This window comes from Henckelia pumila, chromosome 1, assembly GCF_033568475.1.
Source record: "Henckelia pumila isolate YLH828 chromosome 1, ASM3356847v2, whole genome shotgun sequence".
Taxonomy (NCBI): domain Eukaryota; kingdom Viridiplantae; phylum Streptophyta; class Magnoliopsida; order Lamiales; family Gesneriaceae; genus Henckelia; species Henckelia pumila.
Genome location: NC_133120.1, coordinates 107,008,122 through 107,028,497, shown reverse-complemented (window position 1 = coordinate 107,028,497; position 20,376 = coordinate 107,008,122). Strand labels below are relative to the sequence as shown.

Below are 20,376 nucleotides of genomic sequence, written 5' to 3'. Positions count from 1 at the left end.
CCTTTATCCCGTTCAACATAGTCAGAAAGATACTTCTTTAATCTTGTCATGTGGCGTGAACTACAACTGTCGAAGTACCAATGACCTGCAACATTAGTTTTCAAGGAAGTATAAACAACATTATAACTGGATTTAGCTTTTGTTACCCAAACCTTTTTCTCAGTATTTTTCATCCTGGCAGTGTTCTGGTTCAGTGTTGGCAACACCGATGGCAACACTTGTCTGGTATTCCAGTACATATAGTCATACCTGAGCTTATAACAGTAAGGCTTGATGTGACCTTGTTTGTTACAGTAATGACAAACAAACATACGCTTCCTTTGTTTTTTCCTTTGAATAGGAGCTTGTGTCTTCAATGGAATTGGTTTTTCCTTTGGAATTGCAATTGGAACACTAGCAGAGTTACTGTTCTCTTTGACAAAAATAGTTTGTGACGACTCCCCAACTTCAAACTTGCTATTATGAAACCCTAGACCAGCTCTATCATCTTTTCCCATCATCAGAATTGAATCCAACTTGGTCTTGCTTGAATTATACTTTGCGAGAGTTGCATTGGCTCTTCCAAGCTCTTCTTTGACCTTGCTTAGTTCTAAATCCTTCTTGCTCAGAACAACTTCAAGTCTAGCCACTGAAGCTTTCAGTTTACTGTTCTCCTTTGTTAAAGCAGAATTTGACTTGTTCCTTAATATCCAGTCATTATACAATTCTTCATACATCTTCTGAGAATTATCCCAAAAAAGTTCTACTTCACCAGCTTCCTGATTTGAGTCTCCAGAAACAGATGCATTCAGACAAAGTACCTTTTGGTCAGTGTTGTGACCAAGTGTTGTGACACCTGTGATAGCACTGTGTTTCTTCTGCATCACCAAAACTGAAAGGGCATTGTGAGTCTCTTCTTATCATTGTTCTGTTCCTTCCTCATCTTCATCATCACTTAGGGAAGCACACATTCCTTTGCGAAGTCTTGTTGGACACTCATTAGCAAAGTGACCAAAGCCTGTGCATTCATGACACTTCACAGACTCAAACTTTTTTGAGATATTCAGTGTTTTTCCTTCTTTCTGAAAGTGATTTTGACTCTTTGAAGGAATGGTATTCTGTTTTGGTCCGCAAATCCTCAATGGTTTTCCAACAGTAGGAGCATTCAAAACTTTGGGTTTCTGACCAGGTTTCTTATAATCTCTCATTCTCTTCAAGTAGTTACCAAATTGTTTGGTAAGAAAGGCGATCGAATCATCTCCTAAGTCAAACTCGTTGACTCCCTGTGTCAGATCAACAAAATCATTGTATGAGTCATTAGAAACTTGAAGTGCAATAGACTTACCTTTGTCCTTTTTTCCAAAATTCATCTCTAGCTCATATGTTCGAAGTGAACTCATCAATTCATCCAATCCCAGAATTGATGTGTCTTTTGATTCATCAATGACACAAATCTTCATTTGAAATCTTTCCGACAGTGATCTCAACACTTTGCTCACCAAGCGTTCATTTTAAATAGTATCACCAAGATCAATTGCCTCATTCTCGATCTTCCTCAAGCGGCGTTCATAATCATCGATTGTCTCACTTTCTTCCATTCTCAGATTTTCAAACTCAGTAGTGATAATCCTTCTTTTGGTTCGACGCACACTATCGGATCCTTCACAGTGCATTTGAAGTTTTTTCCAAGCCTGTTTAGCACAAACACAGTTAGTTACAAGTGAAAACATATTAAAATCAAGAGAAGTAAATATAGCATTAAGAGCTTTGTTGTTCATATTCGAAGCAGCAGTTTCATCGGTATTCCATTCCGTTTCTGGTTTGAGGAGAAAATCTTCTTCTCCATCAGTTCTCCTTGGTGGATTCCAGCCTTGTAACACATGTTGCCATGCCTTTTCATCAATCGATTTGATGTAGACACGCATCCTAACTTTCCAGATAGAATAGTTGGATCCATCCAAGATTGGAGGACGTTGAGCAGTTCCTGAGTAAGGTATCTCCATTGTGATGTCCTGTCAAACACAAAAACAGAATCACACTTAATATCGTCAAGTGAATGTCTCTGACGCCAATTGTAAGGTTTGGACAGTATGAAATCACAGAAATACCAGAAAACTTTTCGAGTGTGTGTTATCTTTCAGTGTTGTCAACACTTCACGATAACACTATGCAGCAGAATAATTAACTAACAGTAAAAGTAAATAACACACAGATATTTATGCACAAGTACTAAGTACTTGTACAATGCCTCATGGCGAAATAATCACTAGAAAATTAAATCAGTTTACAAAAAAACAACTAGCGATTGTTTTATGAAAAACTACTTTTCTCAACAGATTGAGAAAATAAAAAACTTCCTAAAAACTAGTAAAAACTAGAATAAATCATCAATAGGAAGTTCTAAACCGAAAAACGAAAACCAAAGAAACACTTTCTGAACAACATTTTACTCGTGTGTTCTTCAGTGTTTCCAACACTACTCGGCAACACAACGTAGCAGTAGTATCTCTTCAGAAATTCTTCAATGATAGATCTTCAACACTCTAGAATTTCTTCAGTAATTTCTCTATGTATTTTGCTCTCTACGTTTCACTCTCTTGATCTCTTGATTGTCGTTCTTGTCATCTCTCTCGGTCCAAGCACTCCTATAAATAGATCTTCAATATATTTCCATAAATAAGAACCTACAAAGCATGAAAACAATATATCATCAGAATCAAATATTTCAAATCAAGATATAACTGATATTACCAATTTTAAAACTTGTTCTAAGAAAGGCAAAACTATAAATATAGAAATTGAATGGAATAAGGAAATAATTTAAAAAACATGTGCACAACATGTTCTTTCAACCACAATGCATTCTGATATGGGTAAAATTCAGACTAATTGACATAATAGTTTGCAAATCATGTCGATTAGTCAGATAAGTACATTGCATAAACTCTGTGTTACGAGTTCATTTGAAAAATTTTTAATAAGAGAATACGATAAAATAAAGTCATATAACCTAGTCTCAATAGGTTAATATCCTATAGATTCGATCAGTAACAATAAGCAATCTAAATTTTGAATAAATTATTACCATGTTAATTATACGAAGGGTAAAAAAATTAACACAAAAAATTGCTGAGATGAATTTTTTAAATCCATAAAAATAATATTACTTTTCACTCTATTCATGAAACTTTCTCCTATGAGACCCACCCAAAAAAATATTTAATTAACTCTAACAATCAAATTATATTGGTCGGTACTTTAAAATTTTGAGGACTTTTTTTTCAAATTTTTTTTTTGAGGACTTGAAATTATAAAATATGAACGATTATTAAGAGAGGTTTTAACTAATATTAAATTTTTATTCCCATAATTAATTTTATATTACTTAAAAATGAGGGAATATAGTTAAAATATTTTTGTAAGTTTGTCCATTTTGTGTTTGGTCCTGTAAGTATTTAATTTTGGGTTTGGTTATAATTGGTTTTTAGTCCTTTCTTCATAGAGTATTGATGTGACATCAGAAAATGATGACGTGACAGCTAAAAATGCTTAAGTGGCATTGAGAAATGATGATGTGTCTGTTGTGGCATCAACAATTAAATGCTATGTTTTCAAAATCGGATTGTACCGATCGGTTCGACCCGAAACCGGTCATTGATTTGATCTGAAACACTCTCAAAAACCATTTTAACTGTTTAATCAGCAGAACTGGTCAAGAACCGAAAAATTAATTTTTCAAATTTTTTTGAAAAATTAGTTTTTTATTTTAAAACCTTAATTTAATATTTTATTATATATATACATGATTATTTGAAAATTTTTCTTCATTAAAAATATTATTTATTAATATTAGAGTTTATAATTTTTTTGAATATATTTATATAGTTATTTAGTTTTCAAACTACGATAAATATATATATTTTTCTATTAATATAAATTTTTTAGGTTTTTATAATTTAAAAAATATTATTAATTAATTATATTATATAAACGATTTTTCGATTCGACCGTCCGGTTAAAACAGTCCAATCAGTTGAACCGTTTTTTTAAGTTAGATCGGTTTGATCACTGGTTTGGTTATAAAAATATTGCTTAAATGAAAAGGGACTAACAACCAAAATATAACTAAACTCAGAACCAAAACTCAAAATTAAATACTTACAGAACCAAAACACAAAATAAGCAAACTTACAAGATTATTTTAGCTATTATCTCTAAAAATTCTGTGGTCGCCATGTGGATGCCACATGGACTAGCGCCCCCGGCATGCTGCCCATTAGTTGGGTTTAGTTTAACAAAATGGAATTTCTCTATATCTATATTATAATATATAAATAATCTGTCTATCAGATAAAAGAGGATACCATCATTTTTTTTTTTGCCAAAACTACCCTTATATGGCACAATATTACAATTTTTTTCTTTTGTTTTTTGTTTTTCTAAAGTTCGATATTTCAAATTTCAATTTAGTCATCGGTAATTTTTACAACTAATATTACTCATATTTGAATATAAATCAAATTAATTAAAATATATATAATACAAGCATGCAATGCGTGCGTCGATACACTAATGAATATGACTATTTTCAAAGGGCTATTGCATGCACTGATACACTAGTGAATATGACTATTTTCGAAGGGCTGGACTGCGGGCATCCTACTAACAAAATTACAATAACATTTTTTTAAAATTTTTTTTTTACAAGAACATTTATCTCATAAAATAAAGTATAATTATAAATATTTTTAATATAATTAATAAATTGTTTATTGAAAAATTGAGCAAGCAAGTACAATTTTTTGCAACATAATTATGATTTGTTTTCCATATTTACAAGTAAATAATTCAACTCCAAAAAGAATCATCTACGCAATAATCATAAACTAGCATTGAAAATTGCCAATATTTTTAATAATTATATTCCCTCTGTCCCAATTATATTGTTCATGTTTTCTTTTTTGTTTGTCCCAAATATATAGTTATATATCATATTTAGTAATATTTTTTTACACTTCTTTACTAATATACCGCTATTAACTACACCTTGAAAATTGTGCAATTATTTTTTAATACATTAAATAGGGATAAAATAAAAAGTCTATATAAAATTTACTTTTCTAATAATTTTTTTTTAATTTGTGTGAAAAAAAATAGAACAATATATATGAGACAGATGAAGTATTATTTTTTTAAATATGTAAAAAATGGAAATATATAAGACTTACTGGCCGAGTGTTTATATATAATATATATAGTTATCGTTTGAAATTAAATATAAGATAATAATATAGAGATAAATAATTTAATATGATAAAAAAATAAAAAAATAAATAATATTTAATATATTATTTAGTTTGATTGATAAATAATAGTTTGTTTGATTTGATTGATTAAATTTTAAATTAAATGATAGATTAACATCTTGTTCTTTTAAAAATTAATAAAATTTGAATAATATTATTTATTAAATATAATATAGTAATTTAATTTCAATAATTTGATTGAAGTGGAATAAATAAATAATGATTTGATTATTGTAAGATAAATATTTAATAGATAGATAAATAATATAACCAAATTAACATAATATTGAATAAAATAAACTATCAATAAATTAGTAACATGTGATTTCAAACGAAGTACCTTGAGGCTTGAAGTTTAATTATTATTTCAAAAATTAATCACTGCCGGAGAAAAAAAATCTTTGAAGCATGGACTTCGCAGCCTCCCCCGTAAACGACGTCGTACCGGTGGTATGAAGGAGAAAACAATGATTTAGCCCTAATTTTCGTTTGTAGTTTGTAGTTTGTAGCCCATATCTTGCATCATATCCGGTGCTGATCAGTTGTATGATCATTATAATGGAATTTCATTGCTCTTTTATCATATTGTACTCAGGTCTGTTATCTTTTACTTCTGGTTTTCCTTTTGGGTTAGGATATATGATTGCCGATTTGGAGATGTGTAAAAGGTTTTTGAGCTATGGAGAACTCAGTAGATGTCATTTCTTATATTTGCTTGCCGGGGAGTTACTTTAGTTCGCTGTTACTAAATGGGAAAGAAATATGGAGAGAAAAATTGGTTGTTAAATGCCTTATGTTGTGTCAATGCCCTAAAGATTACTCTTTCAAGATAAATATTTTCTTTTATAAAACCTTTTATTTTAGTTCTGAATTTTCTTTTAGCAGCTAGCATCTGAATTGAAATTTTATAGAATCTTCTTTTCCCCCCACTATGGATATCAAGATTGAGTGGCTGTGGTAGATGTTATGATATTGAATTTTTTCCTAAATTCACTTGCTTAATTGCAGGTGGATGATTGCTCCACATCTGTTAATGTAGAAATTGAAACGAAGTGTTGGGGTTGTGGACTTAATGTTGCTGTTTCACCTCATACCTCTGATTTTAAATGTGGCTGGTGTGGAGCTGTTACGAAGGGAAATTTGAATCGGGATCAAAAGTATTTCCGATGGAGACTTCCGAGCGACCGGTGTCTTGTCTATGTTGTCCTCGGGTATCTGTTTTTCTTTATATGTAAGCATTGCCCATACCTTGACTCAGACACTCGCTCCGCCTAACTTGTTGGCCATGTAGGATTTACGAATCAATATTTTACGAACCTGGAATTTTTTGTTTAGTATCTCAGAATTCATGTGCATTTAACTATGTTTATTCGATATAAAAGCATGCTGAATCATATCAATCAACCTTCCAGCCAATGGCTTCTTCTCTTTTTCCTCTGCAGTTTCTGCTACATTTGGTCAATCTAGCAAGTTTTACATCCATTCACATCAATATAAACCATATTCCCTTTGTGGCACAGGTGGAGGCATTTGGGCTGTATATCCCGTAGTGTTCTCAATCAGTTATTATTGTGGCGTTTTCCACTTTATGGTAGCAGTCATCTTGGCTACATGTACTTTATCTGCATATTCTCTTGCAGCATTTCGACCTGCTGGTGCTCAACCTATGATAATTTGGGGTAGCTATCCTACAGTTGGTAAAGGTGGTCTGGAGGACTTTACCTTCTGTCGGTATTGTTCAAAGCCAAAATCACCCAGGACACACCATTGTCGTTCATGTGGCATCTGTGTACTGGACATGGACCATCACTGTCCTTTTGTAAGCTAGCTTGAGCAATCATCATCATTTATATTGGACTATATTTGTTCCTCGACAAGAAAAAATCACTTGACTGGTGGAGACATATATGTAAAATTTGACTGCACAGGAGTAGTGAAGATAAGAAAGCTGAATACAAACTCTTGTTCTTTTGACTGCATTTTCCTTTAATTAGGAGATAATAACTCGTGTTTTAGCTGCTATAGATAAATTTGTGGAACAGTATTTATATATTATTTTAGCGAGATGATATATGTGATTCGTCTAATCTCAAAGCAACACACAAGTACCAGTGAAGTAATTTTAACTTGACTACAGAGAAGATCAAATTAGTGATGATCCCATTAAGTACTCTGGTAGACGTTAGCACCCGTGAAGCACACCCAGTGATTCTTGAGAATTGCTACATTCTGTTCTAACATCGCTGAAGATGTTGAAATTTGAAGTATTTCCAGAAAGAAATACATGCGTGCTTGAATTTTCAATCAGTTTTCTCATAAGATCAATTGTCAATTGCCATATCAACAGTTTTTCTCCTTCAGCGCAGATTGGTAACTGTGTTGGCGTGGGTAATCACCGGAGCTTCATTCTCTTCCTAATATCTGCAGTCATCAGTACTTGTTATACCTTCATCATGACTTCATACGCGACACTCCATATCTGGCCACCACTTCATCAAAAACCTGCTGGCCAACAATCCATTTATGTCTTAAAAGAGAACATTCTTGCTTTCTTAAGATCAGTGGTGTCTCTACCAGCCAGAGGATTTGTTCTGGCTTACCTCGTCATCGCAAGTTTTTCAGTTGGGATTGGTTTGAGTGTGCTCTTGTGGCAGCAGCTCGGTTACATTTACACAGGCAAGACTTACTTGAGTCAATTAAGCAGTGTGGACAGTGATGGAACTGCAGAAGGGGACTGCCAAAATATTTTCATATTTCTTGGTTGTCCGCGTAGAGCAACATCGAATTTGCCAAGTTATTGGAAATCAAGAAAAAGTCACGAGAAATGAATTATTATTGAGGTATGTCAGTATCTTTTCTATAGATTGCATGAGCTTGCAACTCCTAACTGTCCCAAAATTCCATCACAGGCGAAGAACGATACAAGAAATAAGAACGATTGTTCTGTAATTTTATTATCCATGGCTTGAGTCATCTGAGTCATAATCCACTCTTATGAGCAGCCATTGATTTTGTAACCTTGTGTACCTCCCCCAACTCTACAAATGTCATGTACAATGATTTCAATATCAACGACTTCATATGCATTAATGTTTCTGGAAACCGTCGAAACATATTGGGATATAAAAGTGGATTCATATTCTTCTATATATAAATGATTTTATTGTTCTTATTTTGATCTATATGGGATATTGAATGAAGTGCAAAGTAGACGAGTCAATATCTTCCAGTGGTATCCTTGCAAATTGCTAGTTGGAATGATGGCTTCCGCCTTTCTCCTCAAGCTAACATATTTGTATGCAATATAATATTTTATTGAATGTATTCTTTCGTTCTTAAAGATTATTAAAAATAAACGTAGTGATGTCCCCTCACGTGCTTTGGAATGAGATCTAAATAATTTATTTCTAATTTCCGACAGGAAGAATTAAATGTATGTCCATTATCGTGGAGCTTGCTTGGGGGATAATGCTTAGGTATATTTCCCCCCTTAGTAGGATCGTGCTAATTTTTCCTACAAAATGTGTATCAGAATTTTCAGACGTCAATGTTTTTCTCATTATTATAACATATCTAGTCGACTATTTTGAAAAAAGACATCTCAGGAATCCATTTTTTGGAAGCTTTGAGAGTCCTCAGTCGTCATTATTTCTCCTGATTTAAGGTTAAAAATATTTGTACTTGATATCTTAAATTTAAGATTTCGAGGTGAAAATGATTATTTTAAAATTTTGTTTATTAATTTTGTTCAAAGACAAGGCTGTTATAACTTGCATCTGGTTGATGTTTTGAATTTTCGATTTAATTAGTTAATCTTCAAATTTGGTGATGGTCAGGGACTCCGGGTAATTAGGTCTCAAGTCGAGAAGAAAGTTATTAGGTTGAGTTTGAATTGATAGATTCCAAATATATTTAAATTCATTTTTGTTATTCTCATTTTTTTGTTGTTGTTTAGACAAATAAGATTATAAATTTTAAACTCATCAATTCAAACGTAAGTTAAAGAGATTATTTTGTTTAATAAATATTTTCTATTTTATGTTTGACATGTTACCTCTTACAACAATAGATATACGAATTACGCCCTCAAGGGAATGTTCAAGTTGGTGGAATAGGTGAACTCTTGGCCATAAGTCAGGAGTTCGATTCCTTCTACCAACACCTTCTTGGGCTAGCCTGTCACACAGGGCTTGCCTAGTGTGATTTACCTGACCAGCATAATTTGCAAGCTACTGCGTTAGTCCGAGGGTTTACCCCAGAGTGCACCTCAAAGTAGCGGTTGCGGTTTTCACGTCAATATATATATATATATATATATATATATAGAGTAATGATACCCTGCACACCCTTACCCTGCACACCTGTGGGCACCTGCCTACGTGGCGCGCCCACAACCACACAATTGTTTTTTACAAAAACTGGCTGACCAATCATGAACCGCCACGTATGCGATACTCATGTTACCCTGCACACCTAGGGTGCAGGGTATCATTTATATATATATATATATATATATATATATATATATAGACACACACACGAATTACCAAACCTAGATTTCGACATGCAAATGATAGAAAATGTTGACTTGAAAAAAAAAAAAAAAAGGATTTCTCTTCACAAAATTAAATAAAAATTGGAATTCTTCAAGTGATTATTTATGGAAAAAAATCAACATTTTTCCCACGAGAACAATTACCTAATTTTGACAACTTTGCGTATATACATGCATAGGTATAGTTTGCTAAACCATATATATACTTGTATAAAGACAAGTTTTCTGCAACATATTTCTTTTCAAAGTAGCAATTGATACAAATTGAGCATGGGATCCCATATTGTCCACCGTCACGGGAAATTCTATTATTTCAACTTTGAAAATTCTCTTCAATTTCCAGCAATTGGCCTGACAGATCTGAGGTTTATTAAGAGAGCTTTATACATATTATACACGCACACATGTATACTTGCATGTATATATGTGTAGTCAAATAACTAGCTAGAATAGTAAGGAAAACTAATTCAAAATTATATTTAATAATTGAGCATTCCTTTGATATGATTTATAACTGGTTCGGTGTAATATCCAAATCATGCATCCAATGATTCTTATTTTTACACAGAGGCGTAACTAATTATATATTGTTGACGTGGCAAATCATGAGATATTAGATCTATCATTGGATAATACTCATATGCTAGGTTGAAATCTACACTCAAATTTTATCTTGTTTCTTCTCACCAACATTTATGATGTCATATTTCGTAGTTTTATGTATAAATTCAACCACACATTATTTCATACTACTTATTAGAGTTATCAAAACGAATATCAAATATGTGGGTTGAGTTGGTGATGTCTCAATCCATCCAAATGATTGATCGAGTTGCTCAAGTGGTGGATTGTGGACCAACCTATCCAAATGACAAGTCGGCCCGCCAATAGGAGGCTTTTGGTAAGTTGTAGATTTGCTCGTTTCGTCAGTTCGTTTTGACGGATTTATTGAATATAGTGATTAATCAGATTAAAAACAAAACAAAACGAGAAAACAATGTGTGAAGCTCCAATATATTCTCAGTCTCTCGCCGCTACGTACGTACCATTACGAAAATGAAGATTCAGAGGTTCTAAATTAGTAATGACATTGGCTCACAGCTTAAAGAAATTAACAGCCACCAATTAATTCTTTAATAAAATATAATAGCCATTACTAGCAATTAACGATGAATAATTTAATTAATGTCGATGACACGTATAGTTCATCTACATTCATTTCCCAATAAGGTTTATATATATATATATATATATATATATATATATATATAGAGTTCTTTTATGGTGCCCAACTCCATGCCCACCATATACAATATGTAAGTTGACCAACACAATTGATGAGTTGACTTATCACATATTGTACATGGTGGGCATGGAGTTGGGCATATAGAGTTGAACATCATAAAAGAACTCTATATATATATATATATATATATATATATATATATATATATATATATATTCAAATAACATAATTAAAATAAACCAAAATACATAAATCAATAAAGTACATAAATAAAAGAAGGTTTACATAATTCTTTCAAATAATTTAATCAACAAAAACTATTATTTAAAATTAGCTCTTCTTATGTTTTTTGAAACAAAATTATCAATTATGTCGTTATAAGATATATCTTTCAATATGTTTTTTTAATGCAGAGGATCGACAAATCATTCAGTTTTTCTTGACTCATTGTGTTTTCAAATAAGATTTCAATAATTTTAAATTGGAATAACTTTTCTCAACTGATGCTACAGTCACATGAATAGTCAATAAAGTTTGATACGCAACCACGATCATAGGAAAAATATTCATTTTCAGACCTGTAATCCTCGAATTTTCAGAATCTATGTGAAATTACAACAATATTAACATTTTACAGTAAACCAAAATAATGTGAACAAAAACATTAAATCAAAATAAGATTAAACAATATATCAAAATTCGAAAATAAAATAAAATTGAACAAGAGTCTTGTAATTCATACCTTGAATCGTAAATTTTGTACTTATCTAATTCTGAATTCATAAATTATTAATAGTCAATTCAAGTAATCGCACGCTGCCACAAACTAACAAAAGAGCAAATTATTATTGAAACTCTTAAAATTAAAAACTCAAATTCATTTTTTTATGTGGATGAATTTTGTGTAAGAGCATAATATATAATATTTATATATAAATAAATAAATAAATAAATATATAATAATTTTTTGAAATTTTTTTTTGGGGCTGGGCGCGTGCCCGGGCTGCCAAGGGCTAGGGCCGCCCCTATCAAAACTCAATTATAAAAATTTATTTTTTCATTAAAAAAAAGAAAAAGAATTTAATATTCATGATTTTCGCAAATACATATTCATCTTAATTCACATTAATTTACATAATTGGATTCAAACATCCTACAAAACTTATGTAATGTTAGTGGATAAGGATTCCATATTCAATTATAACAAAGTTTGATCACATATATAAAATAAAAAATAAAAAAAAAATTCCCATGGATAGCAATCATTTAGGAAATAATTAATTATAGCACATATGTGGCCTAGCAGCTAGTCGTATAACTTAATAGCCGGTCACCGAATGAAAGTAAATAAGTAATCATGTACAAAAATAAGCTTTATTTACATTTTCATTATTATTACTTGTAATATCATAATTTATACTATATTATTAAATTTGAACATGTCAAATTAACTAAATTGGATATATCATATATATGACAACAAAATGTGTTTACCATTTACGGATTGTTATCTAATTTTGTTTGTGTGAATTATTAGTAATTTTCGTATTTACGGATTGTTATCTAATTTGGTTTGTGTGATTTATTAGTAATTTTCGTACATTTTTTTTCTTCTGTTTTTTTTCCAATTTATCTCTATTATATCTCAATAAAATCATGGGTTGATGTCTTGTGAGATGGTCTCACATATCTTTATCCGTGAGACCTATTTTTACAATAAAAAGTAATATTTTTTACATAAAAATTAACATTTTTTCATGGATGATTCAAACAAGAGATCCATATACTCTCGCAAGAATTTTTTTCTCAAATCATATCTAATTTATAAGTATCATATCATAATAAAATAATACATATTTTTCACACAAAAATACTCAAACAAACAAAATTTTAATTCATATGCACGTATCGTATTGCGGGTAAAAAAAAAAAAACCACCATTTTATAAAATTACATAACGGTGTGTTGTGTATACGGAGCATGGATACAGTATATATATACGTATATTATTATAATATACTGAGAAAAGGGGAAGAAACAGCTGTTAACTGGAAGCTGCAAGGTCATCTCATGGCCTGCCTGGCGGATTGTCCAATAAAATGAATGGGGAATTGTAAAGCTCTGTGTCTGTTAATCTCTTCCACTCCCCGCCCGTCTATAAAGGGAGTCTCTCTCTTTTAACACCCTAAATATTTTCAGTTCTGTGTGCTTTCAGTAAAATATATAGAAACCTTCGTTGATAATTATATGCATGATTAATTCTCGTTATCTTATAAATTTCAAGTTTTATGGTAACGAAATTTAAAAAGAACAACCGTGTTTTTTTTATTGAAAATTTATCATTTCATCTGATCATGTTATTGTGTTATTTAGCTTCAACTCGCAAAAGTCGATCAAAAAAATTCACAATGTATACGGATTTCGAAATTAAAAAAATAAAAATAAAAGGGGGAAGTAGAATAATTACGAGTAGGGACATCGAGTTTATAAATTCTCCCGACATAATTTTGGCTGTCAAATAATTATCTCCAAGTTCCAACAAAGATAGATGGCTAGCTAGCTAGCCGTTTGTCCTCGTGTAGAATATTTACTTCATTTATTTAATATATTTTCAAATTTGTGGTCTTGTGAAGTTGTGATGGATGGATTGATAGATGGGTGAAGATAAAAAGAAAAAAAAAGAAAGACAAAGAGATTTGATAAATATAAATGGCATTGTGTATTGAGAATGCTAAGCCTATTTTAATTAACATATGGGAGCCTTTTTGGTTTGACAAGACGTTCAAAATTTGGGGGTGTAATTGACAAGACATAACGTGATGCGAGTACTATCACCATTGGCCCTTTCCTTTTGATAATTAACTCGATTCAATTATTCCCCAATTCCTTGTTTATTGTATATAAATATAATACTCCTCAACTATAACTTAAAGGGACTCATTGCTTTGTTGCAAGCAATCATATTTTGAAGGAATCAACATTTTAAATTTTAATGCTTTGCTGAATATTCTTATGTTAATCAACCAATTTGGAGGGATGTATATAAATTTCCAAGATTAATCATTCAATTTCTGTTAGATTAATGTTGAAGATCCGTTATCGGGCATTTAGGGGAGGTGAGATATCATAGGTTAAAATCAAATAGCTTGTTTCAATTTCAATATTCTACGGCCTATTGACCTAGTAATAGACCGTCAAATCCAACATGTGTAGATAGTAGTTACCTTAGATTAGAATGTGAATTCTTTTGTCTAATTGTAAAAAAAAAAAAAAAAATTGACATATATATATATATATATATATAGTTGTGAAAAGTAAAATTTATAAAACTTAAAAACTCAAAATATTATCAAACTCCACACATTTAAATTTATTTTCTCAAATTGTGTTTTTCTACACAAATGGAGAGACCTAATTATAGATCTCAATGGAAGATTAGTCCAAAAATTAAATCATCATCATCTACATCATCACACACTAATTTTTAAAATAATACAACTCAATTTTCAATAATTTTAATATAATATAATATATTTTCAACACTCCCCCTTGTGATGATGATCAACATATGATGATTGTCTTTATTACGTGTTTTATGTTGCCTCGTTAAAAACCTTACTAGGAAAAACCCAGTGGGATAAAAACCATAGCAAGGAAAAAAGAGTGCAGCCACGTAAACTCCCCCTCATGTTAATATGAGTGATTCTTCACATATTCCGTAGATTGCGCATCCCAATGTTGTATATATGTTTTCTGAATATCGTCGTGGGAAGTGTCTTTGTGAAGAGATCTGATGAGTTCTCACTTGATTGAATGTAACAGATATCAATATTTTTATTCTTCTCAAGCTCTTGAGTATAGGCAAAGAACTTTGGGGAGATATGTTTGATTCTGTCACTTTTGATGTATCCTTCTTTCATTTGAGAAATACATGCAGCATTGTCTTCATACAAAGTCACAGGCTTCTTGTCTACTGATAATCCACAAGAAGTTTGGATATGTTGTGTCATTGATTTTAACCACACACATTCACGACTTGCTTCATGTAATGCAATAATCTCGGCGTGATTTGATGAAGTTGTTACGAGTGTTTGTTTCTGTGAACGCCAAGAAATTGCGGTGCCTCCACGAGTAAATACATATCCGGTTTGGGAACGTGCCTTATGTGGATCAGATAAATATCCAGCATCAGCATAACCAATGATACTTTGATTGGTGTCTTTTGAGTACAAAAGTCCCAAATCTGTCGTTCCTCGTAGATAACGGAATATATGTTTAATTCCGTTCCAGTACCTCTTTGTTGGATATGAACTGAATCTTGCCAATAAATTTACAGCAAAAGATATATCAGGTCTAGTGCAATTTGCAAGATACATAAGGGAACCAATGACACTTAGATATGGTACTTCTGGACCAAGAATAACTTCATCATCCTCACATGGATGGAATGGATCATTTTCTATGTTTAATGATCTTACAACCATTGGAGTACTTAATGGATTTGATTTATCCATATTAAAATGTTTAAGGATCTTTTCTGTATAATTTGCCTGGTGAACAAAAATTCCACATTTTTTTTGTTCGATTTGCAAACCCAGACAGTACTTGATTTTTCCAAGATCCTTCATTTCAAATTCTTCTTTCAAGTACATCATAACTTCTTGAATTTCTTTATTCGTTCCAATGATTTTTAAATCATCAACATATACAACAATAATTACACATCCGGATGTTGTTTTCTTGATGAAAACACAAGGGCATATTGGATCATTTACATATCCCTTTTTCATCAAGTGATCACTTAGCCGATTATACCACATTCGGCCTGATTGTTTCAACCCATATAATGATCTTTGCAATTTTACAGAATAAAATTCTCTGGGTTTTGAACTTTGTGCTTCAGGCATCTTAAATTCTTCAATGATTTTTATGTATATATCACTATCAAGTGATCCGTATAAGTAAGCTGTAACAACATCCATAAGACACATTTCCAAATTTTCAGACACTGCCAAACTAATCAAATATCAAAACGTAATTGCATCCATAACAGGAGAATACGTTTCTTCATAATCAATTTCAGACCTTTGAGAAAAACCTTGTGCAACAAGTCTAGCTTTATATCTGACTATTTCATTTTTTTCATTTCGCTTTCGAATAAAAACCCATTTGTATCCAACAGGTTTTACACCTTCAGGTGTGAGGACTATAGGTCCAAAAACATTACGTTTATTCAGCGAATCCAATTCAACCTGGATGGCATCTTTCCATTTGGTCCAATCATGACGAGTTTTACATTCACCAAAAGATTTTGGTTCATGATCCTCATTTTCATTTATGATGTCACAAGCCACATTATAAGAAAATATCTCATCAATATCTTCTATGTCTTTTCGATTCTATATTTTTCCAGTATTAATATAATTGATAGAGATTTCACGATTCTCGTCAGTTTGTGGTTCTGACAGAACATTTTCATCATCAGGTGTTTCTTCTGGAACACCATTTTCTATTTTATGATCATCGTGCTTCTCTGTGTCTTTTCTTTTCCGAGGATTTTTATCCTTGGAACCGACTGGCCTTCCACGCTTCAGGCGTTTAATGACATCATGAGTGTCTTCAATCTGTTTCTTTGGAATTTCAATTCGAGTTGGGGCATTTACAGCATGTATATATGATTTTGTCACCCCTTTTGTGTCTGCAAATGCATCTGGCATTTGATTTGCTGTTCTTTACAAATGTACAATTTGCTGTACATCTTTTTCACATTGTTTGGTCCTTGGATCCAAATGTAACAATGATGGTACATACCATGTGATTTCTTTTTCGATGTGTTTCTTTTCTCCCCCTAACACTAGGAATATTTCTTCATTAAAATGACAATCAGCAAAGCGTGTTGTAAACACATCGCCTGTCTGAGGCTCAAGATATCGAATGATTGATGGACTATCATAACCGATATAAATACCGATTTTTTTTGAGGACCCACTTTTTATCGTTGAGGTGGTGCAATAGGCACATACACCATACATCCAAAAATTTTTAGATGAGAGATATTTGGTTCTTTACCAAATGCAAGTTGCAATGGGGAGAATTTAAGATATGCACTTGGTCTGATGCGAATCAATGCCGCAGCATGTAAAGTTGCATGTCCCCATATAGAAATAGGGAGTTTTTTTTTCATAATAATTGGTCTAGCAATCAGTTGTAGACGTTTAATCAATGATTCAGCTAATCCATTTTGCATATGAACATGAGCTACAAGATGTTCAACAGTGATTCCCATTGACATACAATAATCATTGAAAGTCTGGGATGTAAATTCTCTAGCATTATCAAGTCTTATTTTCTTGATTGTATAATCGGAAAATTTATTTCGCAATTTTATTATTTGAGCCATCAATCTTGCAAATTCCACATTCCGAGTTGACAATAAGCATACATGTGACCATCTGCTAGAGGCATCGATCAATACCATAAAGTATCGAAATGGTCCACATGGTGGATGAATTGGCCTACAAATATCACCCTGAATACGTTCAAGAAATATGGGTAATTCAGTTTGGATTTTAGCTGGTGATGGTCTTATAATAAGTTTTCCAAGTGAACATGCTTTACATTGAAACTTATTATTCTGAAAGATCTTCTGGTCTTTCAGTGGATGACCATGTGTATTTTCAATAATTCTTCGCATCATTGTTGAACCAGGATGTCCCAATCGATCATGCCAATTTGTTAATATTGATGAATTATCCATCACCATATTTGATTCAATTGGACTTATATGTGTATAATGCAATCCAGTAGGGAGCATTGGTAGTTTCTCAACTACAAATTTCTTTCCTGACTTATATGCGGTAAGACACATATATTTTTGATTTCCATCAGTCATTGTCTCAGTATCATACCTATGAGAATATATGTCATTAATCGTGGTGAATATAAAGCATCATTTATAAAAAATTTTGTACCATTAGGTAACAAAAATTTCGCTTTACCAAAACCTTCAATCAAGTCTACAGGACCTGATATTGTATTCACCATTGTTTTTGTTGGTTTTAGTTCCAAGAAATATCTTTCATCTCGCAGAATAGTGTGCGTTGTACCACTATCCGGTATGCAAATTTCCATGATATTATTTCCATGTTTGCTCATAGCATTTTCCATATCAAACTTCACAAAAATGTAAGAAAAATTAAGTACAATACAAATGTAAAATATAACATGCTTTATAATATAAAAATGCATGAAAAATACAAATTTGTTACAATCTAGTCCCACCAATCTTTTAATCAATGTCTTCGAAATCATTCAAAAAATCTGCAGCACTGAAACTAGTTGAACCAATTAAATGGTCACTATTTTCAACAAAATTGGTCTCTTTTCCTTTCCTCTTTATCAATTCTTTATAGAGCTTACAAAGGTGCTCGTGGGCTCGACAAGTTCGTGACCAATGTCCCGGAGTGCCATATCTATAACAAACACTCTCGGTTCTTTTTGAGTGATTTTCATTTTCACTCATGTTTTCATGCTGTCTTTTTAGTGGGTGGTGCGTAACGCTCTTTTGAGATGAGTTACTGAAATAACTATCTCGATTATTTTCATATCAACGACCGCGTCCACGACCACGGTCATTTCTACGTTCACGTCCACGCCCACGTCCTCGACCTCGTCCACGACCAAAATCTGGTCTATTTCTTTGATTTTGGTTTTCATTTTTCATTACGACATTTGCTTCAGGAAATGCCGTTGATCCAGTGGGTCGGGATTGATGATTTCTTACTAACAATTCGTTGTTCTTTTCCGCCACAAGAAGACATGCGATTAGTTCGGAATATCTCGAAAATTCACGCACTCTATACTGTTGTTGTAGAGTTATATTCGATGCGTGAAAAGTGGAAAATGTTTTCTCAAGCATTTTCATCTCTGTGACTTCAAGTCCACAGAATTTTAATTGCGAGACTATTCGATACATCGCAGAATTATAATCATTGACTTTTTTAAAGTCTTTGAATCTCAACGTATTCCATTCATCACGGGCGGTCGGGAGTATCACTTCCCTTATATGCTCAAATCTTTCTTTCAGCCCTTTCCATAAAGTCATTGGGTCTTTTTCGGTGAGATACTCACATTTCAACCCTTCATCAAGATGTCGGCGCAATAAAATCATAGTTTTTGCTTTATCTTGTGAGGTTGATATATTATTTTCTTTAATGCTTTCACTTAGACCCAATGACTCAAGATGCATCTCAACATCAAGAGTCCATGGCATATAATTTTTTCCAGTGATATCGAGTGCAACGAATTCAAGCTTTGCCAAGTTTGGCATGGTGGTACTAGAAAAATAACAATGCATTTTATTAGTTAATTTCCATTAATATGACAATACAAAATAATGGATAAACAATGAGTAGAAGTAAGTGTACAAATAGAGAAAAAGCATGTGGTGAAAAATCGCTGGTGAGTACAAAACTCGTGAGCATGATGATCATAATCGTTATGAAAAATATCCTTAGAAAAGCCAAAAACTCCATCTTCTTTTTTTTCGAAAAAAATCGAGGAGAAAATGTTTTGAGATGAAGAATGAATTTTGGTGTGATTAAAAATAAGTTTGAGTGAAAATATTTATAGGCCAAAAACTAGTCGTTTGTGACCGTTGGGGGTAAAGAAAAATCGAGTATGTGTTGAATAAAAATTTGTGATAATGATACAATGCATATAATGATAATCATAATTAAATAATTATGTATATCATATCACATTATTATAAGATCGGTGTCGTAGATAGCCTTTTATATAATATTATGAAATTATACCAATATAGTTAGTATAAAGTCAGGTATAGTATATCATATCATATTATTATAAGATCGGTGTCATAGACAACCTTTTATATAATAACATGACATTATACAAATATGATTATAATGTTTAAAAATCTTAGAGGCTTTTATACTTGTCGTATCCCTTGCCGGGAGTGTGGGATGTCGTCTTAACATCCTCCCAGGATTTATAACAAGTTTTTTTAAAAAATTCATAACATGATATTATATATTAATATATACACAATAAAAATATATAAACAGTAAAATAAAAATTCTTACTTGTTGAATATTTTTGACTTCTTCTTGTATTTTGGAGCGTCGAAAATTATAGAGAACCTTCGAGCGATCGTGCTGATAACGTGTTGTGAAAAGTAAAATTTATAAAACTCAAAAACTCAAAATATTCTCAAACTCCACACTTTAAATTTATTCTCTCAAATTTTATTTTTCTACACAAATGGAGAG

At 31.9% G+C, this 20,376-nt stretch overlaps 2 protein-coding genes across 3 annotated transcripts; one reads left to right on the top strand and one right to left on the bottom strand.

Annotated features, from left to right (window-relative positions):
• Positions 1-899: 899 nt before the first annotated feature.
• On the bottom strand, positions 900-1,982 carry LOC140871761 (uncharacterized). Its single transcript, XM_073274453.1, has 2 exons — positions 1,518-1,982; positions 900-1,262 (listed from the first exon to the last, which is right to left on the bottom strand). Exons 1-2 carry the CDS (start codon positions 1,980-1,982, stop codon positions 900-902), a joined length of 828 nt encoding a protein of 275 aa, XP_073130554.1.
• A 3,656-nt stretch (positions 1,983-5,638) lies between these two features.
• On the top strand, positions 5,639-8,411 carry LOC140874776 (protein S-acyltransferase 11-like). Of its 2 annotated transcripts, XM_073278169.1 has the most exons (5): positions 5,639-5,735; positions 6,294-6,516; positions 6,806-7,104; positions 7,652-8,125; positions 8,195-8,411. In XM_073278169.1, exons 1-4 carry the CDS (start codon positions 5,694-5,696, stop codon positions 8,111-8,113), a joined length of 1,026 nt encoding a protein of 341 aa, XP_073134270.1. In that variant the 5' UTR covers positions 5,639-5,693; the 3' UTR covers positions 8,114-8,125; positions 8,195-8,411. The 2 variants fall into 2 exon arrangements, with proteins under 2 accessions (XP_073134270.1, XP_073134269.1); XM_073278168.1 differs by having other exon boundaries at positions 7,652-8,411.
• Positions 8,412-20,376: the final 11,965 nt, after the last annotated feature.

Coding starts and splice junctions, on each gene's coding strand:
- LOC140874776 (XM_073278169.1), top strand. CDS start 5,694: ATGGACTTCGCAGCCTCCCCCGTAAACGACGTCGTACCGGTG. Junction 5,736..6,293: donor TAAACGACGTCGTACCGGTG/GTATGAAGGAGA, acceptor GCTTAATTGCAG/GTGGATGATTGCTCCACATC. Junction 6,517..6,805: donor GTATCTGTTTTTCTTTATAT/GTAAGCATTGCC, acceptor TTTGTGGCACAG/GTGGAGGCATTTGGGCTGTA.
- LOC140871761 (XM_073274453.1), bottom strand. CDS start 1,982: ATGGAGATACCTTACTCAGGAACTGCTCAACGTCCTCCAATCTTGGAT. Junction 1,263..1,517: donor TGAGGAAGATCGAGAATGAG/GCAATTGATCTT, acceptor GATCTGACACAG/GGAGTCAACGAGTTTGACTT.